This window comes from Rhincodon typus, chromosome 11 (genome assembly GCF_021869965.1).
Source record: "Rhincodon typus isolate 14 chromosome 11, sRhiTyp1.1, whole genome shotgun sequence".
Classification (NCBI taxonomy): Eukaryota; Metazoa; Chordata; class Chondrichthyes; order Orectolobiformes; family Rhincodontidae; genus Rhincodon; species Rhincodon typus.
In genome coordinates, this window is record NC_063342.1 from 22,344,272 (window position 1) to 22,367,452 (window position 23,181).

At 39.0% G+C, this 23,181-nt stretch overlaps 1 protein-coding gene and 1 long non-coding RNA gene across 6 annotated transcripts in view; one reads left to right on the forward strand and one right to left on the reverse strand.

Moving 5' to 3' along the window:
* The window catches only part of LOC109915940, an 86,847-nt gene that overhangs the window by 60,498 nt on the left and 3,168 nt on the right, over positions 1–23,181 (forward strand). The window contains exon 5 of one of the 3 annotated variants that reach the window (XR_007263262.1): positions 4,131–4,330. The exons of the other annotated variants lie outside the window; for them this stretch is intronic. This is a non-coding gene — a long non-coding RNA (uncharacterized LOC109915940). Of the gene's footprint in view, positions 1–4,130; positions 4,331–23,181 lie in introns of those variants that run through there. 3 annotated transcript variants of the gene reach the window in all.
* Positions 1–23,181, reverse strand: part of synj1 (synaptojanin 1) — a 120,195-nt gene that overhangs the window by 51,704 nt on the left and 45,310 nt on the right. For 2 of the 3 annotated variants that reach the window (XM_020515612.2, XM_020515613.2), the window contains exons 13-22: positions 21,880–21,903; positions 19,135–19,326; positions 16,700–16,784; positions 15,459–15,599; positions 14,324–14,516; positions 11,377–11,535; positions 10,110–10,266; positions 9,274–9,391; positions 6,571–6,786; positions 4,610–4,688 (exon numbers count right to left, since the gene is read on the reverse strand). In XM_020515612.2, coding sequence (XP_020371201.2) covers positions 4,610–4,688; positions 6,571–6,786; positions 9,274–9,391; positions 10,110–10,266; positions 11,377–11,535; positions 14,324–14,516; positions 15,459–15,599; positions 16,700–16,784; positions 19,135–19,326; positions 21,880–21,903 — 1,364 coding nt within the window. The remainder of the gene's footprint in view (positions 1–4,609; positions 4,689–6,570; positions 6,787–9,273; positions 9,392–10,109; positions 10,267–11,376; positions 11,536–14,323; positions 14,517–15,458; positions 15,600–16,699; positions 16,785–19,134; positions 19,327–21,879; positions 21,904–23,181) is intronic. The other variant, XM_048603167.1, reaches the window with a different exon arrangement.

Sequence of the window (23,181 nt, forward strand, 5' to 3'; positions counted from 1 at the left end):
AATTTACCTGTCCTTAATTATATTCCATCTAAGCACCATCTCCAAGGCAGCGCTACTCTACCTTCAAAGCCCACTGGATACCTGAATCTTATCACTGTCCTGTAGGGGAACATCACATACCAATCAGACAAGTCCAAACATTAGCTTGTATTAACAGCCATTAAAAATTAACAGATGGAATGAGTAGAGGCTGCAATTTGTGCTCACAGTGCAAACCGAATGCTGGCGTGATGACTAACTACTATTTGGCATTCCAGGATAATCTTAAGACCATAAGAAATAGTAACAGGAGTAAGTCATTCAGTCTGTCGAGCCATCTTCTGTGCCCAGTTTGCATCTACTGGAACAGTGTGTCAAGTGCCTTGTAACACCCAAGCAGTTGAGCTTCATCATTCACAAGAAACTTTCTCCAGCTCAATGTCCTCATCTTTCTCTCCAAATGACTGCTGTTATTGACTCCTCCTCGTACATCACATTGCATCATTGCCCGTTCCAAATGTGCAGAGCACAGCATACAAGAAAGGTGCAGCACACTATCTTGATTATTCCAGATGCCCTACCCAAGTCTGATTTGAGCAGCAGAACTACATCTTCAGCCCTGCCATCTGCTTCATCATGGCCCTGGTCACACCATGTACACAACCTTGGTAAAATTGCTATGCCAGCTGACTGACCAACACATTACATCAGAAGGGGAATGCTTGTTGTGCTCTGAATAAGTTCCCATTCCAGATTCACATCAACCATGAAACTTGTCACTTGAAAAGCAGGACAGTCCATCATCATATAATGAAGTATTGTTTCCTTCTCCCACAGTACTCATGCAAATTCGACAAGTGGTGGGACAGTTTTAGTTACCATTCTCCTCCTTTCAGGTCATGGCAGGTAACTTGCATACAGAGTGTTCGATTTGCAAGTGGCAAAGTGCAAACTGTTCTTGACTCCCAAATAACTTTTCTTTGTATGAATTGCAGATGGGTGAAGAAATTATGACAAATGAAATATAACTGGAGTCTGAAAATGTGTGCTTCATGCTTTTGTCCTTCCAATGTCCAGACGACTTGTATCTTGCCCTTTCACTGAAGTGGCGCTGACTCTACACACCATGGGCCTTGTCCCAGTCATTTTCAAGTTGCATTTCACATCCAGTGAACTGCAAGTGATGGCAGGGAATACAGCTTGTGGTGGACAGCTAGTCACCAGGTAACCAACCGGATATCACCTTTAACCTTGCATTGCCCATTTTCATCCCTTTTCCCCTACCGCATGGAGACCCATCGCATTGAATACCATCTCTAACTGTCCTCCCTATGCCCATTCATTCTACCTTAATGATGCCCATCCAAGTCCTCTAAGCTCTCCTATGGCGACCATGGTGGTGGCCAATGCCAATAACCATCTCTTCTATAGCTTTCCATGGCCTTCGATACTGCTCCACATCTCTACCCCTCCCTAAATACACCAAGAATCTCCTACCACCATCCTTGTTCCCAACACCACAAATGCCTCTAGCTCTAACCAGCCCCTTACCTGATTCTCCACTGTCCAACTCCTTTTCTCAGTGATCCTCCTGCTGCCCCTACAGACCTACTTTAAGCCCTCAATGATCGACCACACCCCTCAGATCTGTATTTGCTTCAGACCTCTCACTGACTTCAATAAGCAGAACACAGACATGAGTGAATAGAAACAAAGTCAGAAATTACTGCAAAAACTCTGCTTTATCTCCACAGTTGTTGGCAGATCTGCTGAGTTCACATTTTGGGTCCAGTGACCCTTCTTTAGAACAAAGTCATTTTAGCAATTTCTGATTTTGTTTCTGATTTCCAGTAACTGCAGGTCTTTGGTTTTTTTGTTCAGATGACCAGATCCCTGACCACAATCTTTGCAACTCCGAGTGATGATAGACAATTCCCCTGACTGCTAGTGATGGTCCTACAGTACAGACAATTACCCACTCTGCAGAATGCAGTCGGACAGATTCCCTAACCATGAGTATCTCAAGTGGACAAATGACAGTGGCAAAGACTGTGCGCCATCTGTACCCCTGACTGAATGTCATTAGGCAACAGCAAATCCCCTTGACTGGACAGAGGACTAGGCCCCAGTTTCTGACATGGCCATTTGGTTGAATAAACATGCATTGTGTTGTGACAAAGGCAGCTGGCACATTTTATAAGTTTTATACTGATGTCTTGGTGTGCTGTACAGCATGATGCATCATCCCAGCAGATAGATCCCTAAAGTCAAGCAGTGCATTTATACGGTACTGTCAATGGCCTTTGACTCTGGCTGAAGTATCAATGTGCTAACAGCCATGGCAATGCCAAGCCAAAGAAAACCAAGGTGCAGATGTTACAAACATGCAGGCAGGTGCTAAGTGAGTGGGTGATAAAAGAGCAAGTGGGCAACTCGGAGATGCTGTTTGATGTTGAGCTGTACGGAAGCTCGACGCAGCCAGCACTGAGCTGAAGTTGCCACATACTCATGCTGTCTTCCATGTTGAGAATTCTTGATTCTAACTTATTCAGCATGTTTGATATTCCAGGAAACTGAATCTCAATGAGGTGAGCTGCAGCATTAATAAGGTGTTTAACAAGCCATTATCATGCTTGCATGAGAACTTGCTTTTGCTTAGCAAGAAACTTGCCTCCCTGCTCAGCAAATGCATAGAGATGCAGTAAATTGTTCCTGATGTAGTGACAGACTTTGCCAAACTTTTATTGTGATTCTGCCCCAAATCCTGCCATAGCTTACATCACTTAGATCCCTATAAAGATCCTGCCTAGTGTTTTGCTGAGAGTTTAGACAGCTATTAAAGATCAAACTCGCTGGTGTGGGACTAAAGTCAATTTTGGAGAAAACGAAGGATGGGCAGGTTTTCTTTCCTAAAAGCACATTAATGGTCCAGTTGGATTTTTACTACATTCCACATCCTATTTACCAATCACCCCTTTTCTCCGTGACTTATATTAGACCCCTTCCTCAGTCAATATTTTGATATTAAAACTCCATATATTCAACTTTTCTATCTCTGTAATGCTTCCAGCTCTGTAACTCTGAAATCTCTATATTTCTCAAGCTTTGGCTTCTCGCTATCCCTAACCATGATCATTTTATTGTTCGTGGGAATCATTCATCCTGCGAGGCCCCAAGTTCTAGAATTCACTTCTTATGACAAAACAGGTCTGAGTCAGCACGGCTTCATCAAGGGGAGGGCATGCATGACAAATCTGTTAGAATTCTTTGAGGAGGTCCTGTGCAAATTAGACAAAGGACAGCTAGTAACCAGTGGACCTAACAAGGCACCATGTGGAAAGCTGCTAAATAAGATAACAGCCCTTAGAGTTAGGGGACAAAATATTATTTTGAATAGAAGACTGGCTGACTGGCAGAAGGCACAGTGTGAGAATAAAGGGGTCTTTTTCTGGATGGCAGTTAGTGATGAGTGGAGCTCCACAGGGGTCAATGTTGGAACCACCACTATTCACGTTACACATGAACAAACTCGACAAAGGAATTGAGGGCATTGTTGCTAAGTTTTCAGATGACAAAAAATGGGTGGAGGGACAGGTAGTGTTGAAGAAGCAAGGAGGCTGCAGAAAGACTTGGACAGGTTATGGGAGTGGGCAAAGTGGCAGAAGGAACACAGTGCGGGAAAGTGTGAGGTAATGCACTTTGTTAGAAGACTATCAGCATTATATTAACTCACAGTGAGCACTAGCACTGTGGGCTAAAGACCAGTTCCTGGCTGTATTGTCCTTGCTCTAATAGAGGCGTAGACTATTTTCTAAATGGGGAAAGGTTTCAGAAGTCTGAAGCACAAAGTGTCCTAGTTCAGGATTCTCTTAAGGTTAACGTGTAGGTTCAGTGGCAGTTAGGAAGCCAAATGCAATGATAGCATTCATTTCAAGAGGGTTAGAATACAACAGCTCAGGTCAGACTCTATTTGGAATATTGAGTGTTGCTTTCAGCCCGATATCTAAGCAAGGATGTGCTAGCCTTGGAAAGGGTTCAGAGGTGGTTTATAAGAATGATCCCAGGGATGAAGGGCTCGTCATGTGAGGTTCAATTGAGGACTCTGGGTCTGAGCTTAGAAGGATCAATGGGGATCTCATTGCAACTTACAGAATACTGAGGGGCCTGGATAGAGTGGACGTGAAGAAGATGTTTCCACTAATAGGAGATACGAGGACCCAGGGGCATGGCCTCACAGTGAAGCGACAACCCTTCAGAAGTGAGATGAGAAGGAACTTCATCAGCCAAAGGGTGGTGAATCATTGCTGCAGAAGGCTGTGGAGGCCAAGTCATTGAGTGTATTTAAGACAGAGATAGATAGGTTCTTGATTGGCAAGGAGACCAAAGGTTATGGGAAAAGGCTGGAAAATTGTGTTGAGAAACTTATCAGCCATGATTAAATGTCACAGCAGATTCGATGGAGCAGAATCGGGCCATTTGGTCCAATGTCTTAGGGTCAAGATTAGATTGTTTGGAAAGAATGGCCAGCTCATCAACAAAATGAAAACTTTGCCTGACAAATATATCCAGCACTTCAAATAAGCAAATTTAACAAACGCTATTTACAATACTGATCAGGACTTTTACTTACTTCAGTGCCATTTAACCTCTGCACTGATAGAGCAGAACTACCTTCCAAGAACGTTACCCACATTTTATCTTCTACAAACCTGAAACAAAGGACACCAGATTTTTATGAAGTTAAACACCAAATACCAGCGCAAAAGATACAACAATTAATGCACTCTGCTGGAAGTCAAGAGATAAAGAGAATTCACGTCTAATAAGAGATCAAGAGCTTGGTTTGGAACCATAACACCGATGTTCCAGTGAGAAAATTATACCCCAAAAATATGGATCCAGTCTTGAAATCATTCGGACATTTTATTTGAGTGTGCTACTTAGGTCTTTTTAAAGCACTTTTGTACCAAGTGTTCTGTAAAATGCTGACTTATGTCTCAAATTGTTTGATGCCGGATATTCACATTGCAAGATTTGACAATAATTTCTGAAAATACAGAAGTTAAGAGAGTACTAGAAAACTTTACATTTGGAAATCATAACTTCCCTGTATTTTTCCAATGAAAGCATCTTGCTTCAGATTCTGAAGGAAAATCTCTTATTACCACTTACATAACCACAGACAGTTACAGTTCAGAAATAAACTATTTGACTTGAAGTGCATGTTGGCAAATTCTTTTTACTTAAACTGCCAGGTCTATTCAAACACTTTAGCTTCTTCCCTGGACCTTGAGAACTCCAAGTTCTTAACCATTTTCTATACATAAAATCATTTTACAATTCTCTCGAGAACCCATGCCCATTGTGGCTCAACTGCTGTACTTGGCTCTTAAGCTTTCTTCTGTTTCATAAAGATTCCCCCATCCCTTTCAGATTGCTTTCCAGCAATGCCTTCCAGAAATTTATGGGCCAGGTTTAGTGCTGCTGGCAGAGGTGGCATTGTGGTGGAGTGAACCAGCTTCATCAGTCAGCAGGATCCAGGATCACACTTTGCCCATAGCAGCCAATTAATTTATTCATTTATCATAAGAATGGCTGACTATTGTTAAGAGCTGACAAACAATCAGAAGGCCAGCAGTTCAGTAGTACCAGAGGACAGTATATCGATGAACATATGCTCTCACAGCCAGATAAGTGGGTTTTGGGGGATCTTGGGATCAGTCAGACCCTAGCAGGCAGGGAGGCAGGGCACTGATGACAGCTAGTGGGTGCAAGAGAGCCTATTGGTGCCATGGCGCAGGCAGGGGTGCCTCAGTGAGCTAAAAACTTTGCCCAAAAAAATCAACAATCTGCTCCTGAATAAACTAACATACATATAAAAAGACCAAATTTAAATGGCTCAATTGAATTCTGGGTTAAAGGGCCATCTATTATCTGCCCAGTCATGAAAATAAAGGCATTGTGGCAGGAAGACAGTAGGCATACCACTTGGTCTGCCATTTCATTATCGTTCCCAAAGGGCTGCTAAAATCCAGCCCAATGTTTCTGTGCATTTTCAGCAAGAAATTATCATGGTCACACAGGCAAAGGACTGGATGTTTTGGGTCTAGACGTTAACTCTGTTTTCTCCTCCACAGATGCTGCCAGACCTGCTAAGCTTTTCCAGCAACTTTGTTTTTGTTCCTGATTTACAGCATCCACAGTTCTTTCGGTTTTTATTTAAAGGACTGGATGGTGACTGGTGTCAGTGAAACATTGCACTAGCAAGAAAGCAACTTAGAAGAGGGGTTAGAAAACTGGCAGAGGAAAGAACTTATCCATTATATTTGTCTTGGGTGGCAACAGCAATTTTTTTTGGTATAGCCACATGTATTATACCACATAATGTAGGGCATATTCTTCTAATGTGAATTGGTGTCCCTCTAGTACCACGAACTATAGCTGCTAAACAAAAATTGGTCAATCAAGATCTAAACTGTTGCTTCACAAGGAGAAATTTACAAACTGGATTGTATTTCAGGATGCAGCACAATTACTATTTTTGTTTCAAAAAACCTGGAGATATATACAGACAAATATATTCATTGTTACCTTATCAAAATAACATCACCATGTGCAGCAAATTTCTGAAGCAGCTGATCGATTAGGTTATCATCAAAATGATCCTGGTTTGGGGAGTAGCTGGTCAGTGAAACAACCACTGTTCCATCAGGTGGTCCCTGAAGAGCAATAACTTCCCCGTACACTCTTTGCCGAGCTTCAGGATCCACCTCAAATATGTCTATGTCTATAGTAGCAACCACAGGCCTAAAAATTTAAAACAAAAACTGAACTGTAATTTGTGTACAGAACTTTATAAACTTATAATCAAAAAGAGAGACTCTGAAGACCATTGAATCTAAAGATAAATGTAGGCAAGGGACTGGTTGGCAACTGGTATCAGTAGAACATTGTACTAACAATACAATTAGAAACACAAATCTATTTCTGGAAAGGCAAACTGCAGCATAGTGCAATAAATCCTTGGACAGTACACGTGAGACTAGAAATCTCCATTAAAAGCCATGGCAGTGGACAAACAATGGTTAACATTTAAAGAATAAAAATTATGCTTTGAAACAGTTATACATTCCTTTCAGTTAAAAGAACACAACAGCAGAAGCAGTCCAACTGTGGCGAACAAATAAGTTAAGTTAAGGGCTAATATCAGATCCAAAAGATGAATAATATAAAATTGCTAGGAAAAGTAGCAAGCCTGAGAACTGCGAATAATGTAGAATTCTGCCAAAGAGGACAAGAGGTTGATTGAAGGAGGACGAGCGGGGCGGGGCGGTAGGGGCGTACAAAAATAGAGTATGTGGTATATGTGTAAAATTTCAAGGAAAACAGAAATGGAACGCAATATTTTCCATGTAAAATAGAAAAAAAAGCAAGTGAAAACAAATTGGGGCCCTTACAGTCTCATAAGGGAGAACTGAAAATGGAGAACAAGGAAATTCCAGAGTAATTAAATTGTTACTTTAATTCTATCTTCACAAAAGGTGGCATAAATAATTTCACAGAAATGCTCAGGTCTATTGGGAAGGGGAAATTGAAAGAAGTTAGTATTAGTAAAAACAAAGTGCTGGAGAAATTAATGGGACTGAACACTTAGAAGTCCCCAAAGCCCAATAATCTATATCCCAGGATGCAGAGTACTCTATGCAGTTTTGGCCTCCTTACCAATGAAAATGTATACTAGAAGGAGATGGCCATGGAAAAAGTAGATGCGTTGGTTGCAGTCTTCCAAAATTAGGTAGATTCTGGAACAGTGCTGGCAGAATGGAGGATGTCTTATGTAATACTTCATTTAAAAAGTAGTGAGATAACCTGAAAATGCTGGTTGGTCAGTCTAGCTGAGTTGTAGAGAAGATGCCGGAGTCATTTAATAGGGATGTAATAACAGGACACTTGGAAGATACCAACTAGATCACACAAAGTCAACGCAGACTTAAGAAATAAAAAAAAACATGTTTAACAACCTAATGGAACTTTTTTGAGGATGTAACTAGTCGAATAGAGGAGGGAGAACCAATGGATGTGATGTATTTGCATTTCAGTTTTTGATAGCATTCCACATAAAAGGTCAGTAGGCAAAATCAGAGCACATAAAATTAGTGGTATTACGGAGGTATAGATTGAAAATTTGTTAACAAACAAAGCAGAGAGGGAATAAATGACTTTTCTTCGTAGTGGGAGGTGATGGCAAGTTGGGTACTGTATGGATCAGCACGAGTTTGATCAGCATGACAGCTAGGCCCCATTTATTCACTATAAACATCAAAATTTTGGATGAAGGAATGAAGTGTAATATTTGCAAGTTCACAACGACAAAAAAAACTTGGTGGGAGTGAGAAGTGGTGGAGGGGATAGAAGGAGACTGCAGAGCGATTCAGACAAGTTTAATGAATGGGAAATGCAAGGCTTATGTAATATAACATAGATAAGTGTGAAGCTGCCCACTCTAGTATGAAAAACAAAACATTATCATTTAAATAGTAATCGATTGGGAAATGCTGATCTATTAAGTGCACTCGGGTCTCCTTTCTCACTGGTGAAAGAAATCAAGCATGCCAGTACAGTTGGAAGGCAAATGCTACATTGGCCTTCACTGCAGCAGGCTTTGAGCAGAAGAGCAGGCAAGTCTTACTGCACTGTACTGAGTCTTGATGAGACACACCTGCAGTACTCTTTGTGCAGTACTGGCCTCCTTAACCATGAAAATATATGCTTGTTATTTCGGGAGTACAGAAAAGGTTCAGTCATCCCTGGGATTGCAAATTTGTCATGAGGGTCGACTGGGTCCATAATCACAGGAACTCAGAAGAATGAGATTGAAATGCAAAGTTCTGGTACTGCAGGACAGACAGGAATGCTGGTATGATATTTCCCCAGTCAGGGTGTCCAGAACAAGAGATCATGACCTATACATAATCAGTAGGCCATTTGAAATTGACATGAGGAGACACTTCTTCACTTGGTGAGAAAACTGCGGAAATCTACATCACAGAAGGCTGCAGAGGCCAAGTCACCAAATATATTGAAGAATAGTTTTGTAGAGGCTAAAGTGTCAAGGGGTATGGGGAAAAGGAGAGTATGGCCTTGAGATAAAGAATCAGCCATGATCATATAGAATGGCATTGCGAACTCAATGGGCTGAATGGGTGACCACCTCACTTCGAATATTATTTCAGATATTTGGCTTCTATAACCCTAGATTTCACATTGCTTCAATAACAAATACGTTTACTGTACCTATGATCAGATGTTTTCAGTTCTGCTCGTCCATAATATACAAGTGTTCCAGGACTCCAAGAATTAGTTAGCTTAGGTTCATCCTTAATACTGGAATTCAGCAAATCCAGGTCTTCAGCTGCAAAAGACCGAACGTAATGGATACAGCGTGAATTTCTCTCCTCAATCTCCTGCTGCCAGAAAATAAAAATCTAAGGACAGTGGAAGCCGGTGGATAGTTTTATAAATTTGAATGATAGATTTACATTGTGAACTTGACATAAACTTTATTGCGCTATGTATTATTTTCATGGCGTGTCAGTAGTTCAAGTTGAGGCAAACACGCCTGCAGTGGTTGTAGTCAGGACCTTTGGGCTACTTCTAATCAAAATCCTGTTGCATTTCCTGACACAAAAATGAAGACAGGTCATGCACAAAATGAGAATATTGGAGCAGCAGCTGACTTACTGTTTTAGTTGATTAAGGATAAGTCAGGAATGGAAGGAATTTTTGTACTCTTCATACAATATGTATCCTTTAAACACAGCTGGAGTTCTGTAAATTACAAAACTACCAAGACATGCAGGAAGCTGAAAACGTTTAGGGTTAAATCCACGTTCCCAAGCATCTACACTTATAGGAAGTATATAAGTGAAGGGACCGAGTTGCACATTATCTGACTTTATGCGCCCTACAAAAAAAAAAGGATCCTCCACAGGATGGGGAGGACAGGTGAATAGGAAAACAAGAACAGTGTGGAGTTATCTGTACAATGTAGAGGATCAAGACAGCACAGGAGAAAACAGATAAGTGAGGAGAAAAGTAATAATGCACGTCAATAAACTAATTTATCACACCCGATTTGTCAACAGGCCATTTTCTTCTTTTCCAAAGAACTCGATCTGTCCAGGCTGGTGTTCGACATTTCTCACTTGTGTCATAATCATCAGAGAACAGGTCATATTTGTAGGTTGGTGCAAAATTTATTCTGCCTTCTAAGAATTCTCGGAAAACCTGCAGAAGCACACAAAAAACGATTTAACCAACTGACTGAATTATCAGACTGAAAACTAGAACATTTGTTCCTCGCTGCAGAGATGGTCTCATGACCTTGTGGACCTGAGTTACACTGCCAATTGCACAACTGCAAATTGTATGCAGATAGGTATGGGAAAAATATACTTATTAATTCTGTTATGAAATACTGAACATTAAGCTAACACTTTTCATTTTCTCATGCTGACAGAAAAGGTTAAATTTCCTACAAAGTTTAATTGATTAGCTTGTCATTTAAAATATGGTGCAAGATTATAATATTCAGTGGAGTTTGAGTAAAGTGGCAATAATTAAGTGGCCTCCTGACATCATGACTTTGAGATAATCTTGCATATTTTCTTGTTCCACATTAACATCCCTTATTAGCAAAATACTGCAAATGCTGGAAATCAAACTAAGAACAAAAAGAGTATTGGAAAAACTCAGCAGGTCAGACAGCATCTGTAGAGAAGAACAGAGTTGACCTTTCAGGTTGATGTCCTTTTAATCAGAACTGGAAACACTTAGCAGGCCTGGCAGCAGCCGCCTTGGAGAAATAAACTGCCTTGACGTTTCAGGTCAAAGACCTTTCGTCAGGAATGGAAAGAAATGCTGCTGGACCTGCTGAGCATTCCAGCAGTTTTGTTATTATGAACATTCTTCAGCTGGAGATAAAGTAATGGCTTATTGCAGTGATTTAAAATTTTGGATCATATGGAATTTATCATATGGTGGTGATATTTATTGATAGTTTTATAGTTTATGCACAACAGATCAGAAGCCATACACAACACAGCACTAGCAGGTTGTAAAAAAAGGCATAAATGCACTGCCTGAACATAGTCTTCAATTTAGAGGATTCAAATACTACCTTAAGTCTACCTCTTGTTAATTAAAGTGCAATTACAGGATGGAGCAAGACATGCTCTCCCAACATCTTCCCCACAGTGCTGCCCTAGAAAAACAGCTTATTTGACAAACAATGTTTTACAAGAGCCTACTGCAAACATACTTTTGAACAGTTGATACAGCTATACAATACTGATAAATTATTAAGATTAACATTTTAAAAATAAACATTTATCTTACAAGTCCAGCATTTTTCTGATTAATAAGTTGATCTCCGGAAAGGAGTGAGTCCCAGTTCTGTTGTCTGATCAGCTCTTTTACTTCTTCATTTGGAAGATCAATGCGGTAATTGAAATCTCCACACCAAAATATATAATCATGAGAAAATAGTAACCTCCCCTAGTGAAAGTGAAAACACATAGCTCAGAATTAAATTTATAAGTTAAACATTTCTTTTCCATTAAAATAACCTGTTTTTAAATAGTTTATAGTTCTCACATTTATATAGTTAAAAAATCCACCATGGTCTTCATTAATTATTTTGAAGCTTCTGTTTTAAATCTATTTGCTTATTTCACTGGCTATAATCTTCAACCAATTTTACTGGTCTTTACTACAAGGCTAGTTTTGTCAAATCTTCCTCACTGCACCTCAAGATCAGGTGTCCAATATAATACAGTAATTCAAAATAGTCAGCAATCATTGCCCAGAGCTTTTCAGAGCAGGAATGTACTTTATATATACAACCCTTGTAATTTTCTGTGTTTTAGTCTTTTACATTAAAATTATGAAGAAGATACCCAAAGTAGTATAGAATAATTCTGCTTCTAACGGAAGAGTGGGACACTGGTTGGCTAAATAGTAGAAAGAGCAATCCTCTCTGTCAAAGAGTTTTGAATCATAACCTAAAACAACGAGAACAATCTTTGATCTAAATCCAAAAGCAAAATTTGTAGAGAGAAGGCAGTGTGTAGTTAGGCTGCAAAAACCCAAAACCTCTAGCAATCAGACACCCAATTAGTCTGCAGATTTTCAATTGGGATTAGGACCTAGATCAAGCAAGTTCTACCTGCTAAAAAGTTGACAGTTTTCATATTCAGCAATGCAACTGAAGTCAGCAGCCACTACCAGGAGGACACTAACCATCTGAAGGGTCAAAATCTCAGCTAGGAGCTTTGTGAGGGGTGTGTTTCTGAAGTTGGGAGAATGCGAGGGAGGCACATGGTGACTGTCAGTGACCAATATGCACCCTCCACAAATGAGTGCAGATCAAGGGACACCCTCCATAACTGCAGCCAGCCTGCACTGGTTTCCAGTCAGGTGGACTAACTCCTTCTTGTCCCACTTTGACAGGAGACAATTTAGTTCAGCTGGGAATAGGTCCTTAATCGATCTTTGAATGACCACTTTCAACTGGCAACAGAGAGAAAATTGAGCTTGCACCTTCATGCCCAGAATATAATTCAGATAGAGGCAGGATAGCAGCAGAGCTCTGGGCCACTCCCATTCCATTTAATTAACTTGCCTTCCCGCCTTCACAACTGAAAAACTTTGGCATATGTTTCAGTTTAAAAGATTACATCAACACATTGCCATTGATATTTTTAATCAACCTATTCAGGTATTTATGACAAACACCTGGAGCAGATGGGCCTTGAACCTGCTCCTTCTGACCCAGAAGGATGGAAACTATTACTGTGCCACAATAATCCTAGTACACATTATAACATGTTTGCAGTTACTTTTACATTTGCTGTTTAGGAGTCATTTTGGCCAAAATTTGGCAACGTAATCTAGTGAAATAAAAACCATAAAATGGTGAGATATCTTCAAAAAAATTTACATTTGTACAGCAAATTTGGCTACCAGATGTTTCAAAGCATTTTACTGCACTTACTTTTGAAATGCAGTCGTGGTTGTAATTTAGCAAACTGGACACTTAATTTGTGCATAGGAAACTTGCACAAGCAGCAACATAATGACTAGATAATCTGGTTTTATGATGTTCATTGAAGAATAAACATTGGCCAGAATACCAGGGATATGTCCCCTTCTTTGAAGTAGCATCTGGTGTTCTTTTACATCCATCCAAGTAGACAAACGGGGTTCAGATTATGTCTCATCCAAAATACAGAACCTACCAACAGTGCAGCAGTTGCAGGCTAGATTTTTTTGAAGTGCGAGAATGATGCTTGAACCCAGGACATTATGACTCAGATCACAGAACTATAGAATCCCTACAGTGTGGAAACAGGCCAATCAGCGCAACAAGTCCACAGCGCCCCTCCGAAGAGCATCCCACCCAGACTCAGCCCCCCTACCCTATCCTTGTAACCCTAAATTTCCCGTGGCTAACCCATCTAACTTACACACCCATGAACACTATGGGCAATTTAGCATGGCCAATCCACCTAGCCTGTACATCTTTGGACTGTGGGAGGAAACTGGAGCACCCGGCAGAAACCCCGCAGTCACAGGGAGAACGTGCAATCTCCATACAGACAGTTGCCCAAGGGTGGAACTGAACCTGGGTCCCCGGTGCCGTGAGGTAGCAGTGCTAACCACTGGACCACCGTGCTGCCCCAAATGAGTGCACTACCAATTACTTAGAAACAACGTGTTTCTAGACTGAGAAAATCACTTCAGTGCAAGGTGCAAAATCTCAAAGCAATAGCTCATAAAAACTTTCCTCCAGAAAATAAAGTGAAGCCAGGCCCATTCATAGGTAGATTACTTTCATCTCATATTTCTCAGTTCAGCTCTCTTGAAAAATAATGAATGTTGGAATTCCATTAATATCAATTGCACTCAACATGACAAAAAAATTCTGGTCAAAATTATATTGCTGTTTAAGTGAGCCTGCTGTTCACAAATTGCCAACAATGCTGGCCAAGCCAGTGACATCCACATCCCATGAATGAAACAAAATACATGCTTCTTACATTATAACTATTGAAATACTTTTGAAGTGTTGTAAAGAGTTTTGAGACATCCGAGACTCTGAAAGGAGTTATAATTGCAAGTACATTTTTAAATGAAATTTATTCCACAAACATGCTACTGGTCCATAACTTTATGCCTTGTGTCAACAAAATAAAAGTTACTATAGGGACTAATAAGGCCCCGTTAATGCTTGTATTTCAACGAAACAAGGATGAAAATATTTATCTATCGATGCTGATCATACCATTGGAAAACTGAGTTTGCGGGCTATTTCAATGTAATCTTCATTCCTTTCCTTGACCTGTGATTGGCCAGCAGCAAAATGTGCACAAACAAAGCAGAGGCTGGTGCTATGGAACAGCATACGAACAGCAACTGCCCCTTTGTTACCAGTGGCTCCTCCCATTCCAGTTTTTACAGTGTCAACTGCTACATCCCTGAAATCAAATTCCATAAGTCTAATTAGCAAGAGAGAACATTTAACAAAGAAATGTTTAATAAGTCAATAATGTTTCCTTATCTTTTACATCATAACATTACTTTTTAAGCAAAATTGTCCAGCTTGCTGTTAAGAGCAAGATAGATCCTTCACTATTATTTTTATTTAGTCAATTTTGTGCTTAAAGGGATAAACATTAGTACTAAAGAATAAGATGTTTTTCAGACTAGCTAGTTAAGTTTACATACAGGCACGAACACGAAGGACAGCAGTTTGATAGAGGATAAAGTTCCACATATTTTCTCAGCATCAATCATGGATCACTGCTCACTGCACAGTTTTCCATTTTGCATACCAACAAATAACTTCAGCAAATAACTATCAATTTCAAACTTAATTATAGAACTAGATTATGACTCCCCACTCTCCATCCACGTAGAACATGAGCTGGATTTGAAATCAAGTTGACAGGTAGAAGAAATCTCAAATAATGTCTAGCCAACTGAATTACCATTCTTTTGTAGAAAGAATTTACTAGACAGGAAAATTAGGTACCAAACAGTACTTGAACAAAACATAAACTCAGAGACACTATTTAAAATAGCAACTATTAAAAATACTGAGAAAGAAGGCCAAAGTGACAGCATTAAAGTAATGAACATGAGCCAGCTGTTTTACCACATGTTAATTCTAAGTTGGTCTGTTATTTAAGTTTTTACAAGGTTATGAAACTTTATTGCCCACAGGACAATGTGTCTCTAGTTGGTATCTCAGTCATCCTGAAAGGATGGTTGGATGCCTCAATGAAACATTTGATTCAAACAATAGATTTGGACAAGTTACTGAACTGTTCAAATAATATTGCAATATTATTTTCCTGTAGCGGAACTACAGCTAAACTTAAATATATGACATATCAAATGTTATAAAATAGACCAACCTGATGTATGGTGCATGCTGTGGTCGGATGAAGACGAAGAGGCAGACACCCACGAGCTGCTCAGAAGCTAAAAGAACATACTTGCAATCCCTGGAGATACTCTTCTGTATCTCAGCTGCCCACAGCTTCTGATTAGTAGTGCTAGCAAACAGTTATAAATAATAAGAACCAAAATACACAAGTATACTTATAATGCTTATATATAATAGTTTGGGGAACAAATTAAAATTGCTGTAAAATGCGAGATCACATTTCTCTCCAGTCTAAGAACTTGGAATTTTTCACATTACTAGATAATACCTGGTCAGCCACATTCAAATGTAAGAACATCACTGATATTTTCACACTTCTCTAAAGAAGAAAACCCATGATAAACAATGTGTTAACCTAGTTCCAGTTTCAACTGCATGCAAATCTGATAAAAGGCCATGAATCTGAAACAAAAATTTAGATTTTCCAATGTACATGTAAGCCTGACTAACCTAGTATTTTCAGCTTTCAGATTTCCAGCATTTGCAGTATTTGCTTTTGCAAATAATTATTCAGTTGGTCACTACGGACTGTGGTCCCAACACTGTGCTATATATGATCCAAAAGTGGATCAGCTGCCCAATGACTTCACCTTCCAGTGCATAAATGTAGCGGAGGTATGGTCAGGTAGGTAGGCAGTAGGCATGATGTCCACTTTGCTTGCCTTCAAACCCATTGGCAGGGAATTTAAGATCCAGGCAATTGTTTCACACTAGCAAAATAAATTCAATACAAGAAATGCAACAGAGATATCTAACTTTTTTTAAGATAGAGATCAACAAAATTAATCCTGCTAAGTTACAGCATATTAAGATTTGACTTAAACACCTCCTTAGACAATATTTTTGATGTGTTTTAAGTGAAGTCTCCAAAAATTGTAATTATGTAATTTTAAAAGAGCCCATATTGAAATATACTAAACTAAGATTTCAGCTCAGATTATTCTTTATTAACCAGGGGACAAAAAGAAAACCCATGCATTAAAACTATTTGTTAATACCATTAAATTGAATTTTTGTATTAAATTACTTCTGTTACCATGAACAAGTACATTTCATGTTTGAAGAAAACCAAATTGAAAAGTACAATCACTTGGTTTAGGTTTGCAACCACATCACACAAAATTGACACTACAGGGTAAAGTGTAGTTCGTCATTCACTTCATTTCTTCATCAGAATGACCATTACTAAAAGCATGTATTACCACATACCTTGCACTTACAATATTTCCTGCATTAAGCTCAACCATTTCCTCAAATCCAATAGCAAAAATGTCCACAGATCTGCTGCCCTTGTCTAGAATAAAAAAAAAGAAAGAAAATTTGTTAATACTCCAATTGGATACGGTCAGGAAGGAGGGAAGTGGCACATACAAATAACCCAGGCTAGTGAAAACCTCTAGGGGTTTGGTAATTGATATAGTGCAGATAATTTTAAAAAACAGCTATAAATCATCACAAGATTAGACAAACCATTATTTTGTTTAGTTTCAACTTCAGATGAAGACAGCAAGCAGTTAAGTCATTGAGGAAGTTAAGGAAGTATATTGTAGTATATTGGTATGGACGGAAGATTGGTTGGCTATCATAAAGTAAAGAGTAGGCATAAATGGGTCTTTTTCAAGTTGGTGAGATGTAACCAATGGTGTATTACAGCAATCCATACTAAAATCTCAACTGTTTGCAATTTACATAAATAACTTGGTTGAAGGAATGAAAGGTATGGTTGCCAAATTTTCTGATGACAAAAGACAGCTAGGAAAGCAAGTTGTGAAGAGGATATATGGAGACTGCATTAAGATATGCAACAGTTAAGTGAATGGGCAAAGAGCTGTCAAATTAAGTATAATATGGGAAAATAGGAAATTGTCTATATTGGCAGGAAGTATTAAAAAATGAACATTATCTAAATGGCAAGAGATTGCAGAGCTCTGGAGATGCAGAGACACCTAGGGTGTCTTCATGCATAAATCACAAAAAGTTAGTAAGCTGGTACACATCTAATTAGAAAAGCTAATTGCATGTTATTATTTATCATGAGGGGAAATGCATAAAAAAGTAGGGAGGCTACACTTGTTTTACAGGACACTGCTGATACCCTACCCAGAATACACTGTACAATATTAGCCTTCTTATTTAAGGATAGATGTAAATGCATTACAGCCAGTTCAGAGAAAGTTTACCAGACTAATTCCTGGAAATGGCTGGTTGTCTTACATGAAAGACAGCCTAGACTTGTTTCAACTGGGACTTTAAACAAGTAAGAGGCAACTTAACCGAATCATACAAGATGCAGAAAGGTCTTGGCAAGACGGATATTCCCTTTGTGGGAGAATCTAGAATCAGCAATATTAAAGTTTGCCCATTTAAGAAACAGAGTGAGTAGTAACTTTTTTTTCTCAGAGCACTAAGTCTTTGGAATGCTCTTCCTCAAATGTGGGGAAAAATAAAGTCTTTGAATTTGTTTTATTTTAAGGGTAGAGGTAGATAAATCATTGACAAGGACTAAAAGATTATCAAGCGTAGGCAGGAAGGTGGAGTGACAGATTCACCAATACCTTATCGAATAGTGGAATGGGCTTGAGGGACTGACTGGCCTACTTCTGCTCCTAACTCATAACTGTTCTATGAAAACATAACACCAAGCCACAAGGGAGGAGTTATTAGTGCAGATTACCAAACATTTGTTCAGAAGTAGGTTTTGAGTGTCTTAAAGTATGAAAACAAGGTAGAAAGGCAAAGGGATTAGGGAGGAAATTTCAGACTTTTGGGCCAGACAGTAAAGGATTCAGTATCATTGGTGGAACATTTAAAATCCGAGATGGTCAGACAACCAGAATTAGATGATTACAGATAGCTCAAAATGTTGTGCGGCTGAAGGAGATCACAAAGACAGGAACAGGAGGCCAGAAAGGAATTTTACAAATCAGTACTTATTAATTGACACCTTTATATATTCAAGTTATTCCTGCATGAACAAAGCTTGTGCAGTATTCAATGGTTCAATTGTTTCGTGTTCCATTACATATAGCTGTTGGCGGATCTATGCTTATTGTGCTTGATTAGTTAAGCCTCAGTGTGAAATCAAAAAGTGGCCAAGCTGGAGAAAAAAAACTAGAAGTCAGAGCTGAATAGACAATTTAAAATACTGTAACTAAATTTCTATTGTATATAACATCTCTGCATAGAGCCAAGATTTAAAATAGTAACAAAAAGCAGAAGCTGCTGGAAAAGCTCAGCAGGTCTGGCAGCATCTGTGAAGAAAAATATCAAGAGTTAAATGTTTCGGGGCTAGTGACCCTTCCTCAGAACTGGACCCGAAACGTTAACTCTGATATTTTTCTTCAGAGATGCTGCCAGACCTGCTGAGCTTTTCCAGCAACTTCTGCTTTTGTCCCTGATTTACAGCATCTGCAGTTCTTTTGGTTTTTATTTTAATAGTAACAGCTTGCTTTCATCATTGCTTATTCCAGCAAGAAAGATTAAAAGGACAGCCTATGAGGGAACAGGACATCACTGACAACAGTTTTTTGCATTTAACTGCTTAAAGACACTAGACATTGCTACACACAGTAATGATCATGAGCACCAATTGTTTCACTGTCCATACGAACACAAATTCCAGGCCATTAAGAACAAGATCTTACCTTGAAACTCCTGAACATTTGCTTTTTTTGATGCATCTAACAGCCAGTCATTAAGAGTTTGATTCTTGAAAGCAATGCTGCGAAATTGCTTTCCACCATTTACATTCCAGGTTCCAACACAGACTCTGATGCGTTTTGGTTTTGTATACTTATGATAGTTTTCACACATCCCATGCAAGACGCGAGGGGAAGCTGTAAAGTAATAATGTACAGTTTTCCTTCAAACACAAGTTTTTATCCATATAGTCTAGCAATATGATATAATTCAAAACATATCTAATCTTACTTCTCAAGAATAAGAAAAATATTCCCTTTGGGAGCAGAGGGAGGGTGAGAGTTGAGAATATAGTTCATGTTTTGTAGCTAATGACAAAGGGGTAGAGAGTTCAACATGACTTTGAACAAAGATGATCACAAAGATCTACTAGGTTCAGTGGAATTAATATCCAATATTATGCTATGAGACCTCGGGCACAAAAACACCAAGTGGGCTGAGTAGTCCACAGAAGAATTTTTAGACAGCAAACACCAAGTACAAATCATGGATTATTCTTCATTTCTTAGTCATTTAGTACAAATAGCAAAATAAAGATAGGGACAGGCTCATGAGATGGAACCGCAATATCAAATAAGAAAAATTACTTAAAATATGTATGGATTTTTAAAAGATAAAGAATGGAGATAATAACACTCCAGACTTTTAAAATAGGTTTATCAGGGCCAGAAAAGTTGTTCACAGCAAATTAGTGATTTTACCCGTGGAAGGGCATAGCCTCCCCAGCAGCAACTTCTAGAATTCTGCATAACTATATGTTTGAGCACCAGACACTGCAGTCAGTTTCACAGAAATAATGACAGTGAACATTGATGATTCAAATGTTATGACAATTGTAAAATATGGGCCAAAACAAGATAACCTTTAAAGCATACAGCATGACTTGAAAAATGGAACAGGTGGTGACCACGTAGTATGCCTTTATGTGGGTGGAATTTTAGCGAGATCCTTTGAGCATATCAGCAGGCATTTCAAGAAACACAGTACAGTTCTTCTTTAGATAAGAAGATCTGGCTTCAGTTAAAAAAAAAATCAGTGTGGCGCATTTTTAACATTAACCAGAGTCATAGAACCATGGAACCGCTAGTGAAGAAGTGGGCCATTTGGCCCATCAAGTCGACACTGACCCTCTGAAGAGCATCCTACCTAACCTGCACACCTTTGGACTGCAAATGGATGTCAATTTTCACAATCTACATGAAAACTTTGAGTCTGTAGGCTTGCCTACTATTGCCCCTACCCACAATGCTCTCAATCCTTTTCTCCAGCAAACCCTGCTACCCAAAACCCCAAAGGGGTGTTCAGGGCCTGCATGAGACTTAGCAGGTTACTGTCTCATACCATGTCTGGGTGCTGACCTGCAGTCAAATTCCTTACCAGAGACAGTACAAATTAAAAGCTCTAATTCTATTTCATCTTTAAAGGTCACACTGCTATCAACTGAAGAAAGATTTGGCAAAAATTAATAAGCTTCCATTCTTTCTTCAGATAAATTGTAATATTTGACTAGTACTGGCACCTTCAATCATTAAATTAAATTTATTAGATAATTTAAAGATAATTTACAGATAACTAAATTATTTAGAATTCCTACATCCATTCACAGTTCACAAAGCCTATTCATTTTTCCTATCAGTTCACAGTTGTATTCTTTTACACCCGTTCCTTAATTCATGCAGATTTTCCACACCTCTTAGACCCAATTCAGAGTGACAAACCTTTGCTTAGAATCCCTACAGTGTGGAAGCAGATCATTTGGCCCATTGAGTCCACACTGACCTTCTGAAGAGCATCCCACCCAGACCTCCCCCATCCCCAACCCTATCCTGTAACTCTGCATTTCATATGGCTAATCCACCCAGCCTGCACATTCTTGGACACAATGGGCAATTCAGCATCGCCAGTCCACCTAAACTGCACATCTTTGGACTGTGGAAGGAAACCCAAGCACCTGGACGAAACCAATGCAGACAAGGGGAGAATGTGCAAACTCCACACAGATAGTTGTCAGAGGATGGAATCGGACCTGGGTACCTGGCGCTGAGAGGCAACGGTGCTAACCACTGAGCCACCATGCCATCCCACTGTGCCATCCTTCCAGTTCTCACTGGCTCTGTATACATAGTCACTTCTTCTCCCACCTCTTTTCACATCTCTTCCCCAGTTTACACATTAACTCTTTGCTCCCTCATGCCCCATAAATACTTCTAAATTGCAAGATCAAGAATTCCTACAGTTTCATCCCATACAACAGCAATGGAAATCAATAGGACACATCACTGTATGATGATTTTTGCTAGTAGGGATAACTTTTGCAGATTGTATAATTTTCTAGTGACCCTACACGTAGCACAAGAGTAACAGGTGGGGTGGAAAAATAAAGAGATCAAGATTCTACGCAAATATGCATCCACATGGAAGCTACTTTTGAAGGCTAGACAGAAACCTCACCCAGGAGAAATACTGTAACAAGTTATTACAGGAATTTATAATCAATAAACATACAAATGTGGTGAAGATGCTCTTTTTTTTCTATTCATTTTGAAAAACAAACAGGTTATACTTAAAACTAATGACATACCTAAACAGATTTATAAATCCTTAAATAAAGATTTGATACTTTTTGAAACTGTTAAGCAATCAAAGACAAAAACTGTAGCAGATTTACAGTTTTAGGCAAAGCACTGTACCTGATTGAAGTGTCAATTCTGGAACTGTAACCACAGCAAGAGGAGGAGAAGAAGAAAAGGCATTAAACATAATTAAGCATAGGAAGGTCTTTCATAAGTAAAAAGAAATCTAATCATGCAGCACAAAAAAAAGAAAAATGCCATTTGATTATACAGTGCAACTTATTTCCATCTCGTTATGTCTGTAGGTATTTATTTTGAATTATTAGTGTAAACTCAATGAAAACATTGTTCCATTTAACTGTATTCAGAGAATAGTCTTCAGTCTTGGCACGTACTAAAAATGACTATTTCGCCAAAACCTTTCGCACAATTGTAAAATTAGGAAGCAGGTTTCAGGTAGTTTTTGAATGTCAATTATATTCCTTGACTATTATGGTTGCTAGGAATCAGGGAGACATTTAACAACTATATATTCAGTGAATACTTGCAGAATTTTCACAAAAAAGTTGCACTGAGATATATTCTCATTCCAATATAAATGGAAGTGTAAGACCAAGGCAACAGGAACAGAACTTAAGATTTTTTCAAGAAACAGTTCAGCCTAACATACAGATTTCAGATAGAGTTAGAAATGAAACTTCTTCAAAACAAAAACTCCAGTACCTACGTACCACAAACCCAAGTTTCCATCTGGCACAAACTGAAGGGATGAAGTGGTCTGACCCAAGGCTGGAGGATCAGTCAAGTCTCGTTATAGTCAAAATTCTTAAGATCCAAAAGATCTCAAGTGTAAGTTTTCCTTCTTATGCTGCTCACTAACATTCTCTGCTCCCTAGTTTCCTCAAGACATTGGCATTTTTCTAGGAAATCTGCTAGATTCTGCTAACCTCCAGTGACTCACCCAAATAACCATTATCCTTCAACATTGAACCATCTTCTCCCCTTGACATTCAACAGGGTTTCGATTGCTGAAACCACAAATTAACGTCGTAGGGCAACCATTGAGCAAAACCTTAAATGGAACTAAGCATCTAAATCTGGTGGCTACAAAAGAAAGTCAGATATTGGAAATCGGAGGGAAATAACTCTCATCCTGACACCCAAAGCTCTGTCTACTATTCACAAGACTCAAATCATAAGGGCAATAGAATAATATCAATCAGCCCACAGACTGCAACTCCAAAAACACTCAAGTTAGACAGTATCCAGGATAAAGCAGTCTGCTTGATCAACACTCTATCCACCATTTTCTAAATTCAATCCATCCACCAATGACACACATGACAGCAATATAAGCCATCCAGGAGATGCACTTCAGCAACTCATCAAACCCATGGCCTCTACTACCTACATCAAGAG